This window comes from Xylocopa sonorina, chromosome 3, assembly GCF_050948175.1.
Source record: "Xylocopa sonorina isolate GNS202 chromosome 3, iyXylSono1_principal, whole genome shotgun sequence".
NCBI lineage: Eukaryota > Metazoa > Arthropoda > Insecta > Hymenoptera > Apidae > Xylocopa > Xylocopa sonorina.
Window position 1 is genome coordinate 14,126,359 of NC_135195.1, and position 25,524 is coordinate 14,151,882.

General features: G+C 48.5%; 1 protein-coding gene across 5 annotated transcripts in view; it reads right to left on the reverse strand.

Moving 5' to 3' along the window:
- The window catches only part of Sox102f (transcription factor Sox102F), a 189,163-nt gene that overhangs the window by 24,734 nt on the left and 138,905 nt on the right, over positions 1–25,524 (reverse strand). For all 5 annotated transcript variants that reach the window (XM_076911015.1, XM_076911014.1, XM_076911018.1 and 2 more), the window contains 2 exons: positions 17,022–17,747; positions 10,146–10,365 (listed from right to left, as the gene is read on the reverse strand). In XM_076911015.1, coding sequence (XP_076767130.1) covers positions 10,146–10,365; positions 17,022–17,747 — 946 coding nt within the window. The remainder of the gene's footprint in view (positions 1–10,145; positions 10,366–17,021; positions 17,748–25,524) is intronic.

Here is a 25,524-nt window from a genome sequence, read left to right on the forward strand (position 1 = left end):
ATAATTATATGAGAGTTCATTTTCTTCCTCCAGAAAATCGGATGCGGTGGCTGAAGGAGGCGCCGCTGCCCCTGACGGCGAGGAAGAGTACCAAGTAGAAAAGGGGTCCGTAATGCGGACGCCAAGTGGTCCAGACGACGTCGTGCATGCGCTACTGGCGACGACCTCACCCCTTTTACGCGAACCTCGTCCTACTACGCGTTAAGACGTCCGTCCGACATAAGTGTTTTGTAATTAACGCTGTACGCACGACACTGCCCTACCCGAACGGGTCCTTCTGCCTTCCTTGTCGCGATTAGGAGCACTCGCGACGCACGCGTACGTCAAAGGGAAACGAGTAACGCGATCGACCACGACTCGGGAATATCGTTTCAGACGACTTCACGGTGGATCATTGTTTAATTCTGCTTGGAATCCTATGGACACGCCTATTCATGTCTGACGCGACAAATATAATCGAGTTTCGTGGCTGTAGAGGCAATGTTCCTAAAGGGAAAAAGATTTCAGTTACTTTCGTTGAAACAGAATTTTAATTTAGACTAAAAAAATTCGTTGCTATTAAATCTATGTAATCTCAATTTCAATCGAGTTAGGTAATCCATTACTTCTGTTAATGCTTCAAATGGCTCGCGTGCAGTTTTATTTCGCATTCGAGAAACTTATTCGTGGTACATCGAACTGATTCATAAAGACACTTGACGCTTTCTGCATATAAATCTATCAAAATTTATCATCCCGAACAACAACCGCCTGGTCGTGCTTTCATAAGAATCCACGCGAAGAACTGAACTCTCCCATTAGCGACGCTGTCGCAGACGTTACACGCGATCGCAGTGTCCGGGGCCTTCAACTATCCTCATTCAGGGAGAAAAATGGCCGGCGCAGGGAGAGGCTAACGAAATAACGGTACGTGACCGTACAGAGGTTGCAGCGTCGGCGTTTCCGTGAGCCGAAAGGCCAAAACAGCTCCTCGAGTTCGGCACCGAGCGGAAACCCCGACGCGACACGCGTACAAAGGTCGTCCGTGAGTATTGCCGTTCGCGCTGATGTATCCAGGACAGGGGATGAACGAGTTGCGGCCGGCGGATGCAATTCGATCGAGCTTTTGAATAGAAAACGATGACGGGAATTCGGGCATTCAGCGGGCCGACAGATTTTAGCCGGCTAATATACCGCGTGTGCCATCGATTTCCGTGTAAACTTTGCGCTCCGCGGTTAAAACCGGGTCCGAAATATCGTGAAAAGAACACAACTTGTATCGGAAACGCGAAGCGAAACGGTGCACGTCCTGATTTTCGTATCGAAATTGTTTGTAGTCCTGCGAGACCATTGGTGAAAGCTTATTCGGGGACCACCCTGTATACGCGTCGGTTTCAATACATCGCGGACGATATATTGGGTTTCGTAATGTTCGAAATTGACTCGGTACATTTTACAGGTGATACCCGGACGGTCTACGCCGGATCAATACAAACAGCGTTTTTCGAGCAGTAATCCTATTTCATAGGGATGCTCGGTGACCAGCCACGACCGATATCGTTTCGATTAAACCGCCGCGGACACGAGTTGTTTTCGATGTTCGGTTGACCATCTACAAGTGTTTGCTCATAGGCGTATGCTCGAGAGCGTTATTTAGAGGTGAAACCTAGCTATTGACAGGCGACCCTCGTTCGATTTGCGTAAACGGTGAACAACGACTGGAGCTTCGATGGATCGGGGTTGTTTTAATCTTGGCATTAACGAGATTAATTGTGGGACTCTTGCGCTCGCGTCGCTTTAATGATTTCCAGTATCTCCGTGGCGAATGAATCCGAACCGGATACGGAATCCATCGTGGTGCCAACGGAAGACCGGCGCAAACAGAGACCGAACCGCAGACGGATAAAACGGAGCAGAAAACATGGGAGAGAATCGTGGAGGACGCGGAAAGGGGATAACGAAACGGAGAGTCGGTCGAAACAGAGAAACGCCTAGAGAGGATAGGGTGGGCGGTCGGATCAGGGGTTGGAAAAAGCGCGAGCGAGACAGGGACCAGGCGGACGTAGGGGGCAAACGGGAAAGAGGGACGCAATTTGAGCGAGTGGCATCAGTCGGCGGGTTTAATGAGGTTAGCTGCAATTACATGCATTAGTACGACATGACGAGGGCAGCGGAGCCGACCTCGGTCCTCTGCAAGAGATATTCGATGTATGAGCCTGGCAAAAGGGTGGCCAGAGGGTGGAACGCGAGCAGAGAAGGACGAGTGCGGTGAGAGGTCGCGACGAGAGAACGAGATACGTTGGGAAAGAGATACAAAGAGAGGACAGGCTGCCGCGACGGGCGGAGGGGGTGGATTCAAGAGGTCCACGGAGCGAGGGACGAAGACAGACGCGCAGGACGCGCGGCAGGGAGTGGAGGAGACAAGAAAAGGGAGGAAAAAAAAAAAAGAAAAAAGGAAGAGTCGGGAAAGAACCACGGTTGCAGCTTGGCTAAAATGCGTTAACGCGTTAGCCGTTCGCGCTGGCACAGTGCGGCCGCTCGCTCACTCGTGCGACACCGAGCGGAGAGCAGAACCGAGCCGAGCTGGTTCCTCGCGCGGCAGGTAACGCGCGCAGATTCCCACGCATCGTTGCCTCGCGATCAAACGACAAACACCGTCGGCTTGCCGCTCCACTGCGATAATTCTTTGATCGCTCGAAAAGATACACGACGAGCCCAACCCTCTCTCGGGCTGTTCGCGTCTACAGCCGGCTTGTACCGGTGAGCACCACCGCACCCCATCTGCCGGGAAAAACCCGGTGAATCGGATAAGCGAGGCGGTCGCGTAAGTTGATGCTCCGCGCGGGGTGAAAAATAAAAAAGGAAGAAGGCAAGAAGGGAGAGGACGGCACGAGGGAGAGAGGGAGAGAAAAAAAAAGCGACGGACGCGCGTTCATTTAGCCCTCGTTTAGGCGGCGTGCCGCTCGCGACGGATACGAAATCGCGCCCTGGTGCACGCTTCAGCGGCCGCTGAAGAGCTGCGAACGCCACTTTGTTCGGGAACGAATGCTTGTTACGCGAGCGTGCCTGATTTTCTGACGTTTGATGCGACGTTACGCGAGAAACTAAAACGCGAACCTCTCTCTCTCCTGCCCGTTAACGAAACAATCCGGACCGCTAATAACCCGTTGAGGCAACCGTTATCATTACACGCCGTCGCGTTACATTTCGAAAGTTCCACGCGAGCAGGGACCATTGCACATCAAACGCAGCCAATCACCCGCTGCACAGATGATCCACCCTCGGGAACGCGGCTCGGTCAAAGAACGCTGGCCAGTGTCCATTCACCGTGAAACAAAGCAAATATCAAGATTGCGTTCTCGCGGACAACGCGCACTCGTATCACACAGGTATCGATGATAAAGGACTCGAGGAGAAAGGACGAGTGGGGACGACGAATCACCATATTGGCAGAGAACAAAATCGCGCGCGCCACCCCCACAGGCGGTTTTGTCCGATATCACCGTACCGGTGCGATGGGTGGCGCATTTTTGTGCGGCTGACCAGCGCGTACCGCGGTTCGTATTGTCGGTCGATACGGATTTCACGAGCAGCGGCATTCTCTCGGAGAGATACGTTTGATACAATATATAAGCGGTCGGATTGGTCCCGGGGTGGGGTACGGGGGTCACAAAGTAGCATTCTATTGACAGAGAGCTCGACGCTCTCCGGTTCACCGGTGATTATACTTGGTGATCATATCGCCCGTGTATTGACAAACAGCGATTCGTACGTGTAGAAATACATGGATCCAGGGAGAGAAACAGGGGAGGAGTAGTGAAAGGGGGAGAGAGGGAGAGAAAGGGAATCATCCCCGTTCCTTTCTCTGCTCGTCTACGCGTAGCAACGGCTCTCTGTCTTTCGCAGTTTCGCCGTCCTCGTCGACCATCCCCCACGGGTGTATGCGCCGCTGCAACTTCCCTCACGCTCCCCCTAGGCGTACGCGGGAGTGGTGGTCGTTCCCGTGGACGCTTCTCGTGCACCGGTGCACACAGACCGCCCACCAGCGACCCACAATACGCCGCTAATTCCCATAAAGCGCCGGCCGATACGCAAATGGACAAACGTATGGACATACGCACAAACGCCCCTGGCCTCTCTCTCGCTGACCGGCCAAACACCGCACGCCGTGCACACCCGCCCCCTTCTTCCGCGATTCTAACCCGGCATTCGCAGCTCGCATATCGCGAATCAGGCTTCCTATTGCCGTCTCTCTATTTCTCTCCGTACCACCCTCTCCCGCCTGTTTCTCTGTTTCGCTGTCCTGCGCTTGTTCGCGTTCTCTCTCCTCCGCACCCCCCCCCCCCCCCCCCCCGCCTTTGTGGATTACGCTACCGTGTAATAACGGCACGGTCGCGCGGAAATGCGCCGCGATGTCCGCCGATTTCGAGCTCCTCTGCTTGAGATCTATCCGCGTGTTTTGTGCGTTGCAGTTGGTTTCGTTTTAATATTGGAATACCGACCGTGGGTGGGAACCCTGTCTGCTGTACTGTCCTCGCGTTTCTTATAAATAGATCCCGTCTTGAAAGAAATTTTTGTTTCCGTCGCATCTCTGATTTACAATTCGCACCATCATTGCGAGGGTGGTGGAAATTTTTTTCTCCTCTTCGTATCGCGTCTCATAAGTGGAATGTTTTTGTGCGCAGAGGTTCTCGTTGCGCATTCGTAAACGGCTTTCCGGGAGCTTTCAGTTTCTTTTTGGTACGGCAAAAGTGAAAGTGAGACGCGTATCTATGTGGTGGACGCGATATGCTCTTTTTGCATGCTGGATGAATATTCTGATCAGCTAATTTCACGTGCTAGCGTGGGGGTTAATCAAAATTAATTTAAGTTTAATTTAACATGTTTAATTTAACATGCTCGACATGTCGGGCAACGATTATCATGGATAAAATGTATCAATTTTGAATACGGCAAATTGAAAGAGCAACTCGTTCGAAATACCAAAGTATTCTGCTCAAAAATGATTGTCGGCTACTTAAATTTTATACAGGAAATAGTTGCAAACTGAATCAGTCGATAATTGCATAATAGATTTGCAACAAAATTAAGCGATCCAAATAGCTACGCCCGCTCGAAGATAAATAGCGGCGCATCGAGGTTAAAAATAGTAAACAAGATCTTAAAATAACTCCAAATAGTACGAAACAGTGCTTAAAATATAATATCGACACCCACGATCGGACGATCTGCCTCCTACCACCGCTGCGCCACTCCAAAGACAAGATTAGAATGCTAGAATGCATTAGAACTCGCGAACAGGATCAAAAATTCTTGCGGTAAACGCGAGATAATTTTTCAACTCGACGACGATCGCTAAATCGCGTTCAACGCATTCACTTTGAGGTTCTCACAAAAACGGTGGCATCGGCGCAGCTCGCGTCAAAGGATCCCAGCTTTAATCGCTGACAGTGTTGGCACGTCAGATAAGGGTACCCGAGAGCGAGCAGAAATTTCACGCTCACCTGCCGCAGTTTCGTCTCGAGGGTCATCAAATATCCGTGTACGACGAAGGTCGTACGTGCCTGACCAGGTAAGAAGGAAGGTCGCAGGAACGGTGAATGAGAACCGATGAATGAACCTGGATCGCGTGTTCGAGGGCCCTTTTCAGGTACCAAAGACGAGGATCCGCACGCCTCCGACGAAATTCGTCGGCTCTCTCCTCCTCTTGGAGGGAGTGAAATTTCAGGTAATCAACGCCCTTGCCCGTGCAGACGTCAAGAAAAATTGTAGCTAACCATCGTTGCAAAGTTTCTACGTTTGCGAGGAAACTGATGACCTTTCACTATTCGTGCCGCTTATCATTGCTCCACAGATTTTCCGCAGGCATAATATTTCCTGATACAATCAATTTATATGCAAATCAATTAGGAAACATTGAAAACGAGTGTCCATTTCGCCATGTAAAATTTGTTTGCCCGCTAATATTTAAGATATTTACACAGCTATAAAGCTAGCGGAAAAACTATTCGCTACACCGCTTCATTAATTCCAATCACCACCTGTCGTTCGTTTATTCGAAATTACGACGTGACTCGACGTGCACCTATATCTTTCGTTCATCAGTTTCGTAGCAACCGCAGGCGGCTTATTCGAGTGAATGGAAGAAGGTACGCGTCAGCGACGAGAGTTCGAACGGACGTCGTTGACCGTCGTTGCCTAATCGCCCTCGCGCTCGTCTGAACGTCCAAAAAGGGAGAAAGAAAAATAGGGTGCACCGTAGGGAAGGTAGAGAGAGGTGGCGCGTCACTTGGCGAGCGAGCGTGGCCGGGACGGTAAATAAAAGAAGAGCTCGCGTCGGGAGCGGCGCGTTGGCTGGTGCACCGCGTCCGCACGCTCGAGCCACTGGGCGTGACAATATGCTCCTGCACAGGTGCACGGGCCAAGGTATAGGTAGGATCGCGTAGGCGCCTCCGTGAAGAGGAACGGAGAGGGTTCGCCGCCCACGCGTCCGCTCGCTCCGCTGCGAGGGAGTAAGAAAGGAGGGAAAAGAAACGACGCGGAGAGGAAAAAGAAAAGGAGCGTGGAAAGGAGCCAAAGAGGACGACCGGGGGTAGAGCGTGGCGCATGCACACGCCACCGGGGTAGGAAGAAGAAAGAGGTCGAAGGTGTAGCCCTCGAGGAAGTGTGCGCGTTCGAACGGGTACGCGGCCCCGCACACCTGTGCCAATGCAGCATGGCACAGAGTCGCATAACAGGTGGAAAGGTGAAAGAGAGAAAAAGAACCAGGGAGAAAGAGAACGAGAGAGGGGAACAGAGGAGAGAGGGAGATCCCCACTCGACCCCGAGTCTGCCAAGTCGAACATTACTATACGCCCTCCGGGACCCGAGAGGAGGAGAACGTTCAGACTACCGCCTTCCTCCTACGTTCTCTCCTTCTCTCTCTTTCTCTCTCTCTCTCTATCTCTCTTCCTCTCTCTTCCTGTATTTCTCTCTCTCTCTCTCTCTCTCTCTCTCTCTCTCTCTCTCTCTGCCATTACGTTCTGTCTCTCTTCATCGCTCCTGCACCGCTCACTTGGACTGTTTCTGTCCCGCATCCGCGATACCAGACTCCGTACCTCCTCCTTCCTTCACGATCGCACTTCCGTTTTAACGTCGGCTAACTCCCGAGGCGACTGCTGCCGCGCAAACGCCGCCGATAAACGCGTTTTCACTCGGTGCCGATGAAATGGCCGACGAGAAAACGTTCTCCACCCTTGCGAACAGGGACACGCGCCGCGAAGACTTTGCGAACGATAAGCCATCGAAGGTGCCAGTCGATCCTCCTCAAATTTCTTCCTTGCTGCGATTTTACGGAAAGGCGTATCTGGCGAGGGTGAAAAATGCGTAAAAATTCTTTTTACGAGTTTGTTAATACCTGAACTAAGCTTTCGAAGATCGCTAGATTAAACAACGCTTTCCATGTACCAACATTCCTGTCCATTCCCATAGACAGTCGCAATCTACCCAATCAACATCATCAACGTGTAACGAGGGAGCTCCGCTGTCTCACCTCTTTCAATCCTTCTCACAATACACTTCCATCCGTAACTGGTAATTGAAAATCCGTCAGACCCGTTGTCACAAGCCATCAAGCGGAGCCGACACGCTCGCGGCTACCGTGGCGATCCCGTGACACCGGAACGCGCACGGGACCAGCCGCTCGTCCGTCCAGGTACCCAAGACCCACCGGCGCGAGCGTGTTTGCTTAAACGTGTTCGCGGAATCCCGCCCGGGGGCGAATTTAGCGGGACAGAGGGGCGCGTGTGTGCGGCGTACGTAAACGCCCGGCGTAATAACGGTAATACAGGGGGTATTATCTGCACGCGGTCGCATTTTTGCGGGCAGACAGGTTTCGTCGACGATCCACCGCGCGGTCTCGCTTCCACGCGATGACCCGCGGTTTTTCAGGTCGCGGCATCAACCATCCAGTCATCGCGATGCTGCTGATACGATCGTTCGTGGCTCGTCGCGGCGAGCATTGTCCGCTTCGTACTCCGTGCCTCCTCTTCGAGAGTCGTCGCAAGAGCGCGCGATCATTTCAGGATACTCTTTAGGAAAATCGTGAGGGAAGAGCGTGACGCGTGGGGTGGTTGCACACCTTCGAGGAAAACGTTTTCTATCCCTTTTCGTGGAGGTACTGATCGTTTTGGATAATGATTTCCTGCGGCGTATAGGTCCAGCAGGAAACGTGGATTCAATTGACTTCGAGTCCGTGGCGGACTTGTTCGCGTGAAGCTGTAGGAGAGATGCGTGTAGAGGGGTTGCGTTCTAGTCAGCTAAATGAAAGTGCGCGGGTTCGATTGCAGGTTCTGTCGTTCGTGTTGAACTAATGCTTTTAGTGTATAGGGGTTGTTTCATAAAATATGGATTTAAAGAATTTTGTGATGGAATGTTCTCGCGAAAAATGTAAAGAATGGAATTGCTTCTTAAATACCGATGAACATCTGGGTCAACGTAAAAGGAAATTTTCTTCTGCGATCTGTTAGTTCAGATATAACCAAGCCCGTTTCACTTCTGCTTCGAAGCAATCGCCTGGAGTTTGCACCTACTGTTTCGCAACGGTCGATAAAATTGTTGAATACCGCGTGACTGCTTGCGAATCGGTGTTAAAGACACCTGGCCGATCTTTATCGTTCGTTCTTTCGTTACCGGATCGGCGAAACATGTCTCCCCGCCTCGCCCCGCCAGACTAACAATCGTATTTAACGAAACACGGTAAGCGAAGGTAATTAAATTTAATTGTGCCGGTGTACGATCGTCGTTAAGATTGAATTGACGCGTTGTAACGTGTTTGTTTAACCACGCAATGAAGTAGTACGTTGAATTGATTCGGTATCTCCTTTAAACAGAGACAAGCTAAATCAAACGAGATGCATTTACCTTTGTTCTTACATTTGTCTTTTTCTAATTAGCATTGAACGATACCGTAGAAGAAAAAATAAAGAGATTACTCGTTTAAAATCGTATACACGCATAATCCATATATCATATTTGTAATGCGACAGGGTACAAAATTTTTATCGCAGAGAACGTTCGACCCGAATATCCATAGCCACAAACGTTTCAGCGAACCGCGTCCATCCGGTTGACAAACGTGACGCGTACCGCCGCGATATTATTAAACAATCGCATTAATAATATCCTTACATCCGCACCAACCCTCTTAATGGCGCTCGGGCGTCGTCGCGTCTCGATATATATTCAACATCGTGTATCTCCTCGGCTACTACCAATTGGACATAAGCTGACACAACATTTTTCACTGGCAAGTACCCCCGGAATTTATAATCCGCGCATCAACGCACCCCGCTATTTTTTTGCTCCGCGTGGTACCGGTTCGGAGTCCCATCGACAACAACCGTCGGTCGCCCCTCCAGAGCGATGCTAATTAAATCGACATTCGTGCAGGATCGTACGCGCGCGCACGTCGAACCCGCTAAGCGAAACCCGCTCGCGAGGCATTAGAGGCGAGATTGATCAGCGGAAGATTAACGGATCCCGCGGGACTGAAATAAATGTCACGGTGTAACGGGCGAGTTGGATCCACGGAACGGCTTAATAGTACGAGACAAATTATCGGCTATTGATAGCCCCTTTCCGATCTCGGCAAATTCGAGCCCGCCAATATGTAAATTTAGAGCCGTGCCGTCCCTCGGTGCACCCGGTGCCGCGCGGCGACGACCGCCGGATCGATAAATCTCGCGTAATACGCGATTATCGTTAGCTCGTCACGTCGGGCCGCGCTTGAATTTTGTATCGGCGATATTAGCTTGCCAACCGCGGCGTCTCAGACAATCAATTTCTCTGTTGGCCTCGATTAGCCGAAAATAATCCCGCTGCTAGACCGTGGCGGCTACTATTCGTCGGAATCTATGACCCGCGCGGAATCGATTGCGGGACACGGCCACGCGGCACGTTTTTCTCCGCAGTGCTCTCCGATACCAAATTTTTTGAAAGGTCGCCCGTAATAACTTGGAAAAATGTTATTTATCGAATTCCATAAAGTAGAGTCTCTCTCTCTCTCTCTCTCTCTCTCTCTCTCTCTCTCTCTGTAAACCCGAATTCTCCTAAAATTGATCAACCCCCTTGAAAGGATCGTACTTTCACGCCGATACGGATAACGCGAAACAAACAAATTCTCTTACCTTCGACTGATCTTGTTGTTGCAGCAATTGTTCCCTGAGCAGCTGCAGCTGCAGGATCATCTCGGAGAGCCTCCGCTCCTTCTCCGCGAAGCTTTCCGCGCAGAGGACCTTGTGCAATGCGGACGCGCCGTCCTGCTGTACCTGGCTCTCCGTGTTCTGCATCCTGCCAGAGGCCGGCGGCGAGGGTGGCACGCTGTTCGCCACGCTGGCGACGCCTCCGCTGTAACGTACACCATCAGACCACGGTCAATTACGTTTCCCTCCTCGGTGTGTACACGCGAAGGGAGGTGTATCGTCCCTCCGCGTAGCTTGGCTACCGCAAGCTACGATGCAACGCGTGAGACGGGAAAGGGATAGGGAGAACGATGGACATAGAAAGAGAAAGAGAGTGAGAGAGAGAGAGAGAGGAACGTTGGAAGAAGGGAATAGAGGTTGGTTGGCAGAGCCTGCTAGGTAGATCGGCCACGTACAGGGCTATTCGCGTGCAGAGCAAGAGTTTCCAGTGGCTCTGCTGGCTTCTGGAATGGGATAGTGGTTCGCGTACATAGGGCCGGGAGCCAGGTGAATAATAGATAGGGTCGCGGCCGCGCAATCACGGTAGCCCGAGTGTTTGCCGCCGTGATGGGGTGCTCTGGCTCTCTCTCTCTCTCTCTCTCTCTTTCTCTGTTTCTCTTTCTCTCTCGCAGCCTTTCGCCCGGACTGGACTCGCTCTCGCAACCAGTTCCATCCCCGTTCCAACGCTTTCTTCCCCCTAAAGTGCCCTCCTGGTCTCTACCGCCCGGAGCTCTCGTTCCTCTCTCTTTTATACCGAGGAAAATGGACCACGAATAAGTGATACGGAGGCATTGTGCCCGGCGCAGAGGCAGCGGCGATGAGCCGCGCGCCTGCCCGATGCACACGGGAGAGATCGTGAAGGACATCGTGGACCGAGGATAAGGACGAGGTTTCAAAGAGGCGCGCCTCGCGGAATCTGGGACAATATACATACGCTGCGCCTCGTCGCCCCGAATCGCATGGCGTTTCTTACGGGGTCAAAGGTTAAGGGGACGCTCGAATTTTAAAGACCAACCCCCGATCTAGGTTTCACTGGTGTCCCTTCTTGCCGGGGCTAGGCTCGAGTCTCGCGTTACTGTCCAGCGGAAGAGGCTGGGATCGATCGAGGCGGAACCAGTTGGTAGACTATTAGCGCCGAGGGTTTTCTCGCGCGCTTCTTTCGATTACTGTAAGTAAAAATCCGAACGGGCAGCGAGGTATCGCGAGATGAACGAACGAAAGCCCCGCTAGAGGAGGATGGACTGTGGAAGAGGAGAGAATCGACGATCTTCACGATGGAGATGCTGTAAATGAATCTCATACGGCGCGCAGAGGAATTTAATTAGCCCTTACATCGCGTACACGCGCATCGTACACGTTTTACGCGGTTCATCGCGGCAGGCGTACAAAAATCACGCATCACGAAACCGTTACTTATCGAAGAAACGTCTTTTATCCTTGCACGACCGATGAAAGGCCCTTGCTGTGCGTGGCTTTCTTTCACCGACGATAATAACGCTCGGTGGGCGGCTACAAGATTCTATTCGCGCCTGTTGACCTCGGTATCAGGCAACAAAAGGCTCATTCTGCCGCTATTATCATCCCCACGGCGACACGCACCGCAGCGTGTCCGTAGGACTTAGCCTTTCCGGCCGGCCGAAAATAGAACGTGTCAACCGCGTTGCTTCTTTTATCACGAGCAATTTTGCGACATACGGCTATTTTCGGCGAACGCACCGTTCAAAATAAACTCACCCACCGTTACGAATGAACGATAAGAAGAAGGCTGGCTAATTTCATCGATGGTATCCCCATGGTCGATCGCCTCGGATTCGTAACGCTTTCTACGGAGTCTACGGAGTCTTGCGACTCTCGAAACTTGCGGTAAATAGAAGAGTTCAGAGTTCATTTTGAATGGTTCACGACATTTAAGGATTAACAGTGCAAGAATTGTAACGATGTTCAGAGGATCGAGTCGAATTCACAAACGAAAGCGGATTTTAAGAACCGTGACTATTCCCCATTATCTTTTTCGTTTTTTTTATTCTATTTTATCGAACGACATGTTCGCGTAATTTCGGATGGAACATGGGGTCGCTATGAAATTGACGATACTTTTATCTGCGGCGTGTACTCTCTCGTTTATATCATTAAAACGCTTGCACACGCGTGACACGCATGGTGGAAGTTGGCAAGCTGATATTAGTATCAAAAGTGGAGCGCGTAATAATAATGTACGCGTTTTTAAATGCGACGCGCTCGTTTCAATAATTTCACGTCCGCCACTATTTGTGGAAATGGCGTAACTTAGGAAGCGGACCGTGTGTTTTCGCTCGGTTTTTACCTTAACGCGGGACCGAACAATTCGATCCGTCGTCGAACAATCGTGTTCGACAGCAATCAAATCAGATTTCATACCATTTATACGTGTATGCATATTCTCAATTACGCACGATTCGTATTTTATTTCGTATTCGAATTTAAATTGCGAAAGCAGTACCAATTGCAAATGAGAAAAAAATTGATTTACTATATCGAATACCGGCGTGTATAACGTAAGAGAAGTTAAATTCTAAGTGACGTAAAGGTAAATTTATTGCCGATCGGCGATCCGTTTTTCTTTTTCGCAATTTAATGATTCGCGGTATAACAGCTGCGATCTGGTCCGCGCGGTGAATAATGCCGGTGTTGTTTGATTTCGTTTGAAAGGCCAATGGAGTGTCTAAACGAAGGATGATTACAAAATAACAACGCTCTTCTTATCGAACAAACGAACCACGATTTTACGCTTCTCTTTCGAAACACTGTACTCGACGGATCTAAAATATCGTCTGCCGTAACCGAACAATGGCCACAAAGATATCTTTATATACATTGTACGTTCGTCGTACGTTCCTGTTCTTAGGTAGAATTTTTATTACGATTAAAGACGTTTGGTATTGTTACAACGGAGTACAGAATTTGATCAAAGAACACCTAATCAAATATTTCATCCTTTACGGTATACTACACGTTTTGTGGAATTAGTAAATTTTTAACTCGATTTCGAATCTGCGTGGAGAACGTTTTCGAATTAAAATGCATTTATGAAGAAACATTCTTCTTCAATGAAACAGACCTTTTCAATGAAAAACTAAAAATTATCAAATTTTCCATGATATTTCTATGGCTATTCGTTACTGAAAAATCGCTGCACCGAATAAAAACACCGGACGCAATTCCACGCCTCTGTTACACAGCGCACGCGTAAATCTTCGCGCGACCCTCCCCAAAAAACGAGCCGTTAAACAAAATTTCATCGCTTCCGATTCCCGTGTAGTTTCACCCCCGCAGCGTGCGCGGGTCTCGCGAATATATAAACTATCGTTTCGCGGTTAAAGTGAAACAGCATTTCATCGTGGCGATACAAAAAGGCGCGGCGTTACTTATGGGATGACCCAATAACTTGCCAGTTACAGTTGATGTAGGGCCGCGGCGAATTATGTATTTCTATCCCCGCGAACGGGAAGGGAACGCGGGAGGGAGGCACGCGCTCGAATTGAATGTATTCCAAAAAGCGGGTGAACGTCACGTAAGTGCGAGCGGTCGTACAGTTGGCTGAATTTTGGAAGAATTTTTGGCCTCGATATCGCCGGGCCGCGTGTGGGCAGCGGGCTGGCACGATTCCGTCCGCTCGTTCGCGCTTGCCAAGTTCACCGGTTCCCTTTCAATGACTACACGCCGCCGCTCGGATCGCGTTCTGCCACGTTCCGTCCGGTTCTCGAACGTGCCCCGTGTTACCACTCAGAGAAGATTTCCCGCGACAGTCTCGTTTCGCTCAACGGGGGTACGTTTCGCGGATCGCGCGTCGTTGCGTTGCGAGGATCGAGGAATCGTAGGATGGAAGTGATCCTGGCGTATTTCGCAGACGATTAAGAGTACCGTCTGACGAATTACGAGTTGGAAAGGTCGTGCGTTCCTTTATTCTCGTCCCTTGATTTTTATAGAATTTTTGAAAGCGTAGGACCGCAATTATTTACAGAATCGTAGGAGAGTTAGACATTTTTAAACGTTAACTTAAGTTTTTAGCAGGAGACGTAAAAATGTTGATGGATTCCCTTTAGATAGGGCGCAGACACAACGGGTTCCCTAAGAAACGGTCCGCGAGATCGACCGGTAATGATCGATGGCGAACGACGATTCATAATTGGCCACGTGCGGATAATCTTTACTCTGTATTCTTGACTTTGTACATTGTGCGGGCGTATATCCAGTGGGAACGGAAAAACTTGTGGCGTGTCTGTCGTACCGATACAAAGAATCAATTCATTCACGGGCCTGATTACATGGAGCAATTATTATTACGTGACCGCGCGATACCGTTGAATAAAGGCTAATACATCGCGATAACTTACATACGCGGGCCCCATAACCTTTATCGTTACCCGCGATAAATTTCACCCGTTACGTTCTCTTTTTCATTCTTCTTTTCTACGGATTAAATACGCGGCAGATAAGTCTCGTCGGCATGCGGAGCGTTTCGAATGTTCTCCGTTCGAGATTTCAATGTTATCGTTACGCTAAACGAATTTTTCGTAACTTACGAAAGACAAATTGACCGCTCGAACTCGAATCTGTTGAAAACTATCATTTATGCAATATATCGATACGGTTAGTGTTTCGAGACTGTTCCTTGCGTCTGCGAAATGTAACGTTACGAGTGCGACGAAAGGTGGTGGATGAGAATCTACGTCAAATGATGCAAGTGGAGCAGTCTCGTTTCAATAATATTCCTTGCGTTTAGTATGCGATGTTTTTGTCGAACATAAAAGAACTTATTAATAGTAATGATCGATAATTATGGTTCTCTTATTTTAAACTGGCCGTAATGAGTATTAATTTGTATTCTCAGAAGCTGAAGAATATTTCACGTAAATGAAACATCGTATAAACATTTAATTGCACGTAATTGAAGATGCAAATCCGAGGGGAAAAAATCTCTTCAGTATGGAGATTAAACGTCGATGCACAATAATAGTTTGTAGCACGAAACTGCGTTTTTCTGCTCGCCGATGCCGATCGCGGAGTTAACTGAACACAGAGTTACCTATCGATGCCTCCGAGAAAACAATTTTTTATTCGACGGATCGATTCCTCTTTCGTTATCGACGATCGAAGCGTGCTGCGAAATCAATAACGGTCGGATCACGAGTAAAAAATGTCAATGTTCCGTCCTATCTCTCGATTCCTTATCCGCGAACAAAGTTTCGTTAGAGCCCGTCAGTAACACTCGACGCAGGCTCCTTGGACGTTTTTAGCCCGCGCCAAATGGTAACGAGGGCGAGCCAGAGTCCAGGATGAAACGTCGGCTCGTCCGATTTCTTATCGTCCTCACCACGGACGCGTTTCTTTGTCCACGAGCCGAGAAGTCGGATATTTTCAGGCTCTCTCTCTCCTCTTCCATCTTTCTCTCTCTTTCATTCTGTGGACCCCTTGTTTTTTTGCGAATCCCTACCCTCTCGCTCCCTCTGCCCACCGACGACTTCCTTCACGTTCGCGCTCCTCTTTGTATTTCAAGGATGGATCTCCGTTCGGTAACGAAGACTCGGTTTACGACTGGAATCTGCGGATCTTGTCGTGCCGGCGAACAATGGACGCTTTTGTGGGCCCCTCGCGGGGCCAAATTTAAGCGGTTCGCGTTGTTATTCACCGCGATACGAAGAGGCGAAGACAGAGCGGAGGCTCGCCCGCTCCTGTTGCGACTCGTCTACATCGGTACCCGAACCGATACCACCGCGGAAACAGTTTCATTTCTGTTGGTACGAAACGTACGGTTCTCGTCTCGAACGTCAAAAACTACCAACTACACGTCTCGTACGCGCGACATTATATTATAGTTTGATTCTGCAATTCCAATTCAATGCGCTAGATGATATTGGTTTCTCTTGCTGATATAAAGAGTAGCGAGATTCATTTCTCAGGCTATATTTACGGGTTATGTAAAGTGTCACTGAGAAAGCGCGATAGCTGGTCGGAAGACAACGGCAGATTAGACGCGCGACGATTGCAACACTTTTCAGATAAATTGTAGCGAACCGCGATTGTTATACGATTTCATTCTAAAGCATTAGCAAACGTACTGGTTCTACCGCGAATCTATCATTTAACGGAGTAGCCAGAGCTACGCGTTGGCTCGCGTTTCGACGCAAAACTTTTAAAGGCACTCTCCCGGTTCCATCCACGTTATCACGAGCGGCGATGATCGAATGGGAAGTAGGTCTACACAGATGGCCCAAGATGGCACCCATTATGTGCTCGTCGGGTAGCAGCCATTGCATCGCGTTTGTATTACCACGGGCAGAATCGAACGGGCTCGTTGCTCTCGTTTGCAGCCACTGACACCGCGTCGGGGTTTGCTAGATATCGCGCGGTGAATCCGGGAAACAGGAAGGGACGCTCGTTAGCAACAGGGCAGAGCTCATTTCCCATGGCTCACCGGCCACTTTCTGGCGGCGTTTAATTAATGTCGCCCATTATCGCGACTGGATCGGAGAAAGGAAACAGTGAATAGTCGATACGCGCCGGCCGGACGCTTTACAGCTCAGGACTTATTCGTTTGCACGGTCGCTCGAAATTACCGGAGCGGAGTACAGGGTAATAATCGATAAGACGAATCGATTAATTTCCGTTTCGAGATTCGTGGCCCAAGTCACGTAGGATAAAATATCGCGAACGAGTAGAAGCAAGAATTTTCAAACAGCTCTTCCTCGCTCGCTGTTACCAGAAATCTCAAAACGCGCGATCCCCGTTTCTCCGACCGTTCCCATCACCCGAATAAAATGTCAGTTTGACGAATGAACTAACCAGTGCGCGTTGTGCCCACTCGGCGTGGAGGAGGGTGGCGGACTGGTCCGCCTGTTGTTGCTGGTGTCGTCCTGCAGCGACAGCGACTCGCTGTTCATCTTGCAGGTTAACCTCTTGAGGACGTCGTCCATGGATCGCTTGCTGCCCGCCGTGGTGGCGTTCCCGGCGCTGTTGTTGTTGTTCTGCGTCACGGTGTTGTTGTTGTTGTTGTGATGGGGGTGGCTCGGGTAGAACGGGTCGACGGTTAAAGGGGTGGGCGGCGAGCCGCACTCCGAGGAGCTGGCCGGTTCCACGACACCACCCGACGAAGACGATGTGTTCGTGTGGTGATGGTGATGATGATGATGGTGATGGTGGTGGTGATGGGGGTAGTGGTAAGGGGGCGCGCCCTCCTGGCTCGAGAGGACGACCCTCTGTCGCTTGCTGGTGCGCAGGGAATTCGAGGACGGCGATGGCGAGTCACGGAGATCCGGCTCGCTGGTTGTCGCCGGCGACGAACACCCGGACGACTCGCAGTCACCTCCCCTCTGGTGAGGGTAACACTCCTCGATGTCTAGGGGCGTCGTGGGACCCTCTTCACCGACGGCTACCTCGCCACCGGGACCACCGGTCACCGACGAGGTCGTGTCCTCCTCCTCCTCGTTGGCGCCTGCCACTGTACCCGTGCCGCCGCCCCCCTCCGATAGCTTCGTTGGTGGTGACTTCCTCTTTGAGGACATCCTCAATCTGAAAGGGGAAAACGGTGACGAGACTGGTTAGTTCTGCTGGTTCTTGTTCCGTTCGAGGAACTAACTGCTACTCTAACTTATAGGTATATGTATGCATATTACCGAACCGATGTCAAGTTACTCGCGAAACGGGACGGATCTCGATCGGGGCTACTCGTACTCGAGTAACTCGACCAATTGTAATTACGTGGGAATTGTTTCTCTCGCGATTTCAGTATTGAATTTATCACTCCGTTTCATACGATTCGAATGGAAATAGACACTGCACTAACGATACGCGAGGCGCAATCTTTCTTCCGACATACAAATTATGTGTAATTTATGCGGTGAATCCTATTACACTTCAATGAGCCACTTATCACCCATCGGTTTAATACATATTTGTTGCTACTCGAGACCGCTTCCAAGTTGCGTCTATGTTGTTGTCACACAAACACCGTCATACCGAGATACCGTATACATAGATAACGTCGATATTTCAGATTTTTTTGTGTATTCCCTCTAATTGCCCACTGCAACGAGCACTTTGTTTCCTCGTGTCGCGTAGATTGTTGTTACGCAACGGTCACAAACTTGCAACTGTATCGCGTAACGCTCGGGATTATCGCCGCCGTTGCTGTGAGAGCATGTATGAACCTCGTCACAATTCATAAAGTAACGTAACGCTTCGCGGCAACACGTGTCACGGTTAATGCTACTATGTTGCAGATAACTATTCGCGGAGATATTCTTCGTTAGCGATTCGACGAACGATCAGGGGGTTGGTTGGACTTGGTTGTGTTCGTACAGCGAGATCGCAACGAACTGAACCGATATGTTTCCTCGTTACACGTAGTAGCAACCTGAGCAGCGTTTTACGATCGTTATAAAAATAGTTAACGAGAAAGTACTCTGTTATCTTATTCTCCAATGCAAATCATTTCTTTTGGATCTCTCGCATACATCGAACGACGTGACCTCAATCAGCTACGAGCATACTTTGCAACAAAGTCATGCGATGGCCGAGCAAAAAATAGCCGACTCAGAGACTTGCCGTATCAAAACAATTTAACATTAGATCTCCGGTTATCAATCTTCTTTTCTTGCCCCTTAAACTCAGTTCGGAGACAGATAGGTCTTGCGATGCTATTATGTATTGAGATTATTCAATCGGAGAACCTTGTTACTAATAACCTCAAGATCAAGAAACATTTATTATCACTTGGAGAATAATTACTTCGAATATTTAACATATTTCTGCGTATCAGTAATTTTCCTCTTAAATCACCCCTTAAACTCGATTAAGAAATGAAATAATAACTTCGAAAGCAACGTTCGCAGCGCGTATATCTGCTTGAAAAACGATTATCCCAATCTTCGAACGTCTCACGGTTCGTCGTCCACCTCCCGTCGCCGCTCGAACTCGATCTAAAGACAGACAAGTCCGCGCCCCAATCTCACCCGAGCTAGCCAGGATCCTCCGGCTCGTCTCCTTGCGTAAATTCATCGAAATCCATCGTCTAAACTCTATCTACCGCTAATTCGACGACGAACTGGCCAGGCCAGGCTGGTCCACCAATTTCCGGCTCCAAATTACCAAATCTAAATCTAAATCTCGCGAACGATCGTGGCTGTGCCGTCGTAGTCCGCGACGTCCCAGCGGATTACGTGATCGAACATGAGGCGCAATAATCGAGCGCGATTATTGAGCGTGGATTATTGTTGTCTGCGTGTGTCGTAACACACATTTTCTATCCGTCAATCGGCGTGGCTGGCGGGCCGGGAGGGGTGGCCGCGGCCAGACCGATTATCTTCTGCTTCTGGCGATGCTGAGCCGAAGGTTGCGAGGTCAACCCGGCGCTACGTCTGACTCCGAAATCGTCAGACGTGCCGATATACTCGAGGTCGCCTCTCATATCGACGTGGATCACATTGTTTCAGCCAATTGGCGGCTGCTTGAATGGGATCCGCAACGTCGAATACATCTGTCTACATGTGCCGCGGACGATCGTCGTTGCTGGTTTTACGAAGAGAAGGGAAGCTTACGTTTATTCTTTGTGTTATCTGCGATAGTTACACTTTTCATGAGAAATTTGAAATCAATTGGGAATTTAAATTAGTATGCTGCGAGTAGTGTCTAAGTAGTACGTGTAACGCACAGTAGTACGTAATGGCTATACTCCGGCCACCGAAAGGTGGTGCATGCTCTTACCCTCTCCATTAGTTCAGTGCTCGAGTTCTTTTCCCCCATTCCACTATTACGAACAGTATTAGTTCCCCTTCAATCTTCGTCGTTCGACAGAAATGCTTGCTGATCAGCGATCATACATCGCATGCCTATATAGTCGAGAGCTTTGACGTCATTGGAGGATACACCCACTAATTTCTCTCAATCGCTAGTCCATTGTCATCGGTAGATTGCTTTGTGTTTCACGCGAGACAATAACGAATGCAGATTTTTTATTCAGGATAATTCGTGGAAGTTATTTCGTAGTTATGCCAGTTGCGTAAGCCCTACGCTTGGTAAACTAGTTTAATCAGCAGAGGAATCAGTATTTCAGGTTGCACCGCGGAGAAACGCAACAAGTACCACGCGTGATTACTCGTTTCTAAGAACGCGAGATATTATGATTTAGTTTCGATATAATTGGCGTATGGAACAGTTTTCTGAGAGTTGGCCAGTTTCGCGGATTAAACGAACAAAATTGTACCAGGCCGATTTATGAATCGCGCTGTTGTTTCTGCCTTTCATGCAGGAAAATAATATATAATCATCTGGTTCTGGGAAGCAGCCACGATTTAAATGCACGGCTGCGAGCCTATTAGATCCGGAAATGAAGTTATTTCCGAGATCAGATTGGTTTCACGGATTAAAAAAAAAAACCTACAAATTGGAAAATTATACGATTCACTCTGCGTTATTGTTTTATACGAGGAAATAGCGTGCTTTTCCTGTTATAAACAGGGGAATACTCCGTGCGATCGAGTCGAGGCATAAATACGTTTGTTTGCAGGTCTTTGTTATCTAAAAGAATTATGCAGCTTTTCATGCATCACTGACTTCGTTGGAATAAAAGAGGCGTGACGATAATTCGTCGGCTGTTGCATTTGTCTCTTCTTATTAGACAGATTGCCTCTTCTTACGTACAATTCTAATTGTACAATGTTCGCCGCGTTACTGGAAACAACGATAACGTTCGTCGATCATCCGATCGGCTGCATCCAACTTTCCCACTCCGCATCTACGCGTAACATGTCTGTTCTTTCGCGAAGCTGTCACGATGCAGACGAATCTGGTCTGTTTGGCACACTCCCGAAAAGGGATTGTAACAAGACAATTGGAATAAAGATATCTTCCTAGTTTCGAAAATTTATTCTCAACAGTCGCGATCTTTTATCAGCCTCGCGTGACTAGTTTAGAGTAAGAAGACTATGGTCAAAAGTCCACACGTATCTCCACTAATACTAATTGTCGAATTTTTTCACTCGCTCGTATACTTGGACGATAATAAATTACAGATGACAGCTATTTTTATACGAATTAGCTGTGTTTTTGCACGACATCCAAGTATCGTTGTCGGTTGGTGTCTTACGACAGCCTCGCGTCCAGACCCGAATTGTTCGAAGTGGAGAACCCTGATTGCGTAACCGAGCACATTCGTGGCTGGGTTGTCCTTCCTTTTAGCCTTTGCCTCTTCAGATAAGATAGGTAGCAAAAACGTAGTACTACGTTGGAATGTTCGAACGATACGTCCGGACGCGTTGTTACGTCGGAGACTTCGAACCGTAGCAAAGGGTGTCGAGCGTTACCAATGGCGAACGCGATGGAAGTGGAGACGTCGTTAGTTGTCTCATCCGTTCGTTTCGAGGATGATACAATATTTAGTACTTTTAATATATTCTAGGAGACGCTAATATCTATACGAGCATATCTAACTAATTTATTATCACGTTCTAACCGTTCGAATCTTATCTCGCACAGATTCATCATTTTCTTGAGAGAGGCAAACAATTTTCTGAAAGAAACTACAGAAAATGCACGTCAGCGTATTCTGATTCGACAGTGGATACTTTGATCGAGAAGGTTATCTCGTTCTGAACAGGAAATGCTTTTACCACAAACGACTAGAGAGGAGAAAATAGATATTTTACATGTTACAACGCAATTTCATCATCCGATAGAATTTTCATTATCCGAGCCAACAGATGCGATTGTTTGGATAGGGGAATATTCCGTTCTCACTTAGGAATATTTTTAGAAAAAAATAACATGATTAAGGGCTCGAGGATCCCATAGTTTTTGGAAGTTGAGTCAACATTTCAGCCGAGCTTTTCCATCCAATTCTAGATACTCGCTTTAATTTAGATCGCGATTTTCCTCTTTCTTTACATTCCGTAATTTCGACAAGTATAGAGCGTGATAATTTGATTAAATTTTCTCTCTAAAGGAACATTATTTTTAGACTTTTATTTAATCTATTCATTGAATATCATTGCTTCATTTTTGAAAAATGAAATTCCACAGATCCATCGGGGTGAAATAAGTTCTAAAACTAATAGATTATCTTCAAAGTTCAAAGTATCGAATTTTTTATTTTCGTAGCTGTTTTATAAAATGCTTCGAGCATAAAGTAACAGCTACGGTAAATAGAACTCTGTATCAGTGAAAACCTGGTTAACCGAATCCCCTGTCTGACTGTTACCGCCTGATCTACTGACGGGCGTCACTGCAGCTCGAAAAATCCCAGGTAGATTACACAGATACCGCATCTCCCTCTTCTCTGCACCCCAATCGGTTCGATCGAATGGAGTTCTACCAATGTCGACAGAAATCAATCACTTTCCCCATCGACGTCGCGTTGAATGATACGCGAAAATTCGCGCTCTCCTAAATATGCGAGAACGAAGTTGCGCGTGGCTCGCGGCGCAACGTGAACGTCCTTAATAGAGCGGCTTCGAAATTGGTTCTCCACGATTAGGCTAGCTTCCTCTTGTACGCGCGCACGCGTTCTGAAACTGTTCGATCGCGGACGCGCGTTCCGGTAGGTAATTAAAATTCCGTCGCATGAAATATCGCCGGGCGTCGCGCATCGTCGAAGACGCGGTGGACGAATTTCACGGGGTGCCCGCCCGCGACGGTTCTATCATTGTCACGTTGCCCGCGGCTCAATTTCAACTCGGTTTCGGCTCCGTTTCCATTGTCCGAGCCCGTGGCGGAGGGCGCGTTCTAGATTTCCGGGCAACACGCTCGGCTGTCGGTCCGCGTGTTCCCGCGCGGCGTCCTTACACGAGGGAGGTGTATTTCTGTCGCCTGGGACGGACAGAGAGGACACGCGCGACGCGTAATTACTTCGCGAAACGCAGATCTAAGCCTAGGCCGTCTAAGAGACGGAACGGAAGAGAACACGGGGAAAAAATATTTTTAACCACCAGATGCTGTCAAGGACCGAAATCAGGCGGTGAAAGTGCTGTCGGGAGACGGGGAGGTGACCGTTGACACGATGAATGAATTTCGTTGTCCCGCTGGAGGGACAACTCGCGGACGTTTCCTTTTGGCAATAGTATTTTATCTATTTTATTTCAGCCGGTTACCGCGCGTTTCACGAAGTAGGAGGTATATGGAAATGATGTCGCGCACGTATCGTGGTGGATGTGCACGACAGTTTTTTTTTCATCAACGCTTCAAGCCTGCCTTTCAATGCTTGTTCGAAGTTAATTGCTCATCTGCATAATGCTCGTATTCTTGTTTCGCACACTCGATTGTTGAGAGTACTTGCATAACATTGTGGTGTGGTCTCATCGATATTAATTATCATACAAGAATGCGGTATGTTCGCGACTGGATCGAAGCAAAAAAAGATGGGGAAAAAGAGTAATATATCTTAATATAAAATGTATCAGGACTATACTATACTGTAAATGTTTATGCATTCGTGGAAAATTGAAATCGGCAAGAAAGTAAAAAATTACATAGCACGCAAGAAGATATATGACGTCTACGTCAAAGAGCTTGTTATAATGTTCAAAGTGTGATATAAATTTGTATTTAAATGCCGTTTCTTTCGACTATAAGAATATAAAGTTGCATAAGCATCTGTAGTCCAATTACGATTGTAAATTATCTTGGTTAGCAAAACCAAGCCACCTTGGATCCTACAATCCAATGTTTCTCGTCGTTATTTTCCTTTCATCCTGCAACATAAATATTATTCGCGATTCTTCTACAGCAGAAAAACGTTCATAATATTTATGCCTCTTCCTAGCTACTTTTTTATACTCTTTACAATCTTATTGTTCGAAAGAAGAGAAAGGAAGAACCGACAAGGCTACAGCAAAGAAACTCTAAGACAGATGAACACCCTTGATTTAACTTTAATTTAAGGCTAACTCGCAAATTTGTATTTCTCCCTTTTGCCATTAAAGTTCGATCGAAAATACGTATCAACTATCGTAAGTTAGAACGCATCGAAATGTCAAAAGTACCGCGTGCAGGTTTTGCGCGCGTTTTAGCGGCTCGAAATAGATCGATCTTTTTACGGCCAGAAGCAAGACGCGTCCATCGACTTCCTGGACGCGAGGCCGACCTCCGCGCGACGTCCGCTTGATCGTCGCGATGGAAATTAGCGAAGCGGCCGCGGTTCTAAGTTCGGAGTTCGCGCTTTTGAACAACGCGTACGGCTGATTCGGAGCGCGGGGAGTCTGATAGCGGGCTCATCCGTAGCGAGATAAATCAGCAGGAGTCTCCCCCATTTCTGCTCGACAAGTGCCGCCCGTCCCCTCACCCCCTCGCTCGCCCTGTTCCTCTCTCTAGCTCGCCGCCATGCAATCTCCATTCATTCGGATACTGATTCATTAACTCGCTGAAATGAGCAATTACACAAAGTAATTTCTTTTTTTCCCTGCCTTATCCTTCCATGCGCGGAACCCGCCCCACCCTAACTTTTCCTCTGTCGCAGCCATCTCGATTCGCGGCGTTCCATCGATGAAAATGTTATCCGCGCTCTATTATGCGCGATGCCTCGTTTCGGTCGCGACGATGAAGAGGGAAACGCGCATAAAAGCTGCCAACAAATTTCCCCGTCCTTTCTTTACTCCCCTCCCCGCGACACGTTTTGTCTTCCCAACGGCCCTTTTACTTTTTCTCCACGTTTTCCGAATAGACCTCTTGGAACGATTCCTCGACTCGCTCGAGTTCTGTTTTCTTTATCGTTCCCTTGTTCCTTTTTTCGTGCGTTCTATGTCATAACTTCTTGGAAGTCCATAAATTCGGTTATCTACGTAATCGACGGAACAACGAGCCCGTTTCTCGATGCAAGAGGCTGGGAGGGGAAAAAAAAGAGATACCAGCTGGAAGCGAAGCATACTGCCGGTGAAGAAAGCGGGGGAGCGGTATTTCAGTTCCGAGAGGACACGATTTCGTTGGAATCGTCGATGAGAAACTGTGCTGCGATTAATAAGCTTAATTAATAATCCAGACAACATTCCGTGGAAAAAGTGAATGTTAGGCGGCGAACGAGGAGGGAAAGGGGCAACCCGAAACGAGTTCGATTGTTACGGGTTTTAATCGCGCTCCCTATTACGACTATCGTAACGCGATTCATTATGAAATCCCCCCGGTTCTAGATCGTATAGTAAACCAGGAACGGTTCCGACGCAATTATCTCGCCGCTTACGATCGACGTACGACCGAATACAATGCATCCACGACTTATCGGGAAAGGTCGAACATCCCAGTTACATTTACTACATAGATAAATTATCATCGGAACCGATATCATACGACTGCATTTCAAGTT